At 44.2% G+C, this 2,432-nt stretch overlaps 1 protein-coding gene across 1 annotated transcript; it reads left to right on the forward strand.

Moving 5' to 3' along the window:
• Positions 1-936: 936 nt before the first annotated feature.
• Positions 937-1,949, forward strand: LOC122114663 (olfactory receptor 4F3/4F16/4F29-like). The gene has a single exon (XM_042687981.1). The coding sequence runs from the start codon at positions 940-942 to the stop codon at positions 1,876-1,878; it is 939 nt and encodes a 312-aa protein (XP_042543915.1). The 5' UTR covers positions 937-939; the 3' UTR covers positions 1,879-1,949.
• The last annotated feature ends 483 nt before the right edge of the window (positions 1,950-2,432 follow it).

The following is a 2,432-nucleotide window of genomic DNA, read 5'->3' on the forward strand; positions in this document are numbered from 1 at the left end:
CTCATATTTTAAAACTATAATTAAGAAAGAAATGCTGTAGTTATTTATGGTGCACAACTTGATATGTGTGCACATTGTGAAATGATTAAATCGATCTAGCATATTCATACACTTTCCTACTTTTGGTGGTGATTACATTTGAAGATTTACTCTCAGCAATTTTTGGTGACTACATTTGAAGATTTATGCTCATCAGTTTTTAATTATGTATCGCAGCACTGTTATCAACCATGGTTACTAAGCTGCAAAGATGATCTCCAGAAATTTAGTTGTCCTGTGTAAGTGAATATTTGTACCTTTCAACCAGTGCCTTCTCATTCCATCTTCCCATCCAACAACTTTGTACATGATCTGCCATTGTTCTCCCTGCTTCCACGAATGTGACTTCTTTAGGATTCCACACATAAGTTACTATCTTTCTCTGTCTAATTTCACCCCAGGCTCACTCATATTATTAAAATATTCAGTTGTGAATCTGAATGTGTGAGCACATTCCTGGGGTCCAGCTACTTGGGAAGTAGCTATAGAAAGATCACACTGGAGACAAATAATGCAAGATGCTCTCTTCAGAACCAAACCGAGGCAACAGGCTTGGGTACACAGCTTGTGAGCTCAGTGCCCAGTGTCCTTAGGGATGAGCTCATTTATACTCTCAGAACAGTGAACAAGGCTGTCCTCATTTGCTACCCACTGCAAACTTGTCCACCTGACTCATTAATAACACTCATTAATAACATGTATTTCATGCTGGTTTTAATTCACACTTCCCTGATAGTGCTATTGATCACTTGTCCATACACCCATTGGCCTTTAGGTTGGTTTTAAAAATGCTGAAATAAAAATGGGTTTTCACAACTTAGATCCCTCTCCTCTGTTAATGTATCCATCCTCGCTCAGTGTCTTCTATTGTTCTCCCAGCTAGCACGGCCAACAGAGCCCATGGAAGGAGCAAATCGCTCTGTGGTGTCAGAGTTTGTGTTCCTGGGGCTCGCCGGCTCCTGGGGTCTCCAGCTGCCGCTCTTCCTCTTCTCCTCCGTGCTGTATGTGGCCAGCATGGCGGGGAATGCCCTCGCTGTCCTCGCGGTGGCCTTGGACCCTCACTTGCACTCCCCTATGTACTTCCTGTTGGCCAACCTCTCCTTCATTGACTTGGGTGTGTCTTCTGTCACTTCCCCCAAGATGATCTGCGACCTTTTCAGAAGACGCAAGGTCATCTCCTTCGGAGGCTGCGTCGCTCAGGTCTTCTTCATCCACGTCATTGGTGGTGTGGAGATGGTGCTGCTCATGGCCATGGCCTTCGACCGGTACGTGGCCATCTGCCGGCCCCTGCACTACCTGACCGTCATGAGCCCGCAGCTGTGTGCCTGCTTTCTAGGGGCCGTCTGGGTGGTGGGCCTTGTGCACTCAGCGGTGCAGCTGGCTTTTGTAGTGAATTTGCCTTTCTGTGGTCCTAATGTGCTGGACAGCTTTTACTGTGACCTTCCTCGGCTCATCAAACTCGCCTGCACAGACACCCACCGACTGGAACTCATGGTCTCAGCCAACAGCGGCATCATCTCCGTGGGCACCTTCCTCATCCTGATGGCTTCCTACACTGTCATCATAGTCACGGTCCAGAAGCAGGCATCGGCCGGCTCGGCCAAGGCCCTGTCCACACTGTCAGCTCACATCACGGTGGTCATCTTGTTCTTTGGCCCTCTGATGTTCTTCTACACATGGCCAAGTTCCTCCACACACCTGGATAAGTTTCTGGCCATATTTGATGCCCTTGTCACTCCTTTTCTGAATCCTATCATCTACACACTCAGGAATCAAGAGATGAAGGTGGCCATGAGGAGAGCCTGCAGACAGCTGCTGCGTTACAGGAAGATCTCTTAAGTGACCTTGTGAATATCCTCACTGAGCAGAGGAGTTCACTGCACGTCAAACTCAGGGCTATTCTTTCTTTTCCTCCCTTGATTTGATTACCTACACTTCTATTTGGGAGGGAAGAAAAATACCTTCAGAAAACAAAGATGGAGTTACAAATGAAGTATTTATAAAGCTTATAATAACACCAAATTTTAATTTCTATGGAATAGTATTTATATGTAATAAACTCTTAAGCATACTGAAGATAAAAAACTTATTTTAAGTCCTTCAAAAAGGAAATATTTTCTCCCCCTTGCATGTTTTTAAAAGCAATTTATCTTACATTCAAGAATGTCTGCAGTACTTCATGAGGGTATTTATAATGGGTTATATATAAAGGGATATTGAACTAGGTCACCTATCTATCTCTGCAGCTAGCACACACTCTTTCCCTTTTTGGGTGTGATTTGTGCAAGCTCAGATAGCCTAGGACTTTCTTTCCATATATATATATACATATATATATATAATGTGTCTTTGAATAGAAGCTTCATGAGTCCCATTTTGGACTACCAAAGAAA

Source organism: Dipodomys spectabilis, unplaced genomic scaffold (assembly GCF_019054845.1).
Source record: "Dipodomys spectabilis isolate Male_0828 unplaced genomic scaffold, ASM1905484v1 ptg000108l, whole genome shotgun sequence".
Taxonomy (NCBI): domain Eukaryota; kingdom Metazoa; phylum Chordata; class Mammalia; order Rodentia; family Heteromyidae; genus Dipodomys; species Dipodomys spectabilis.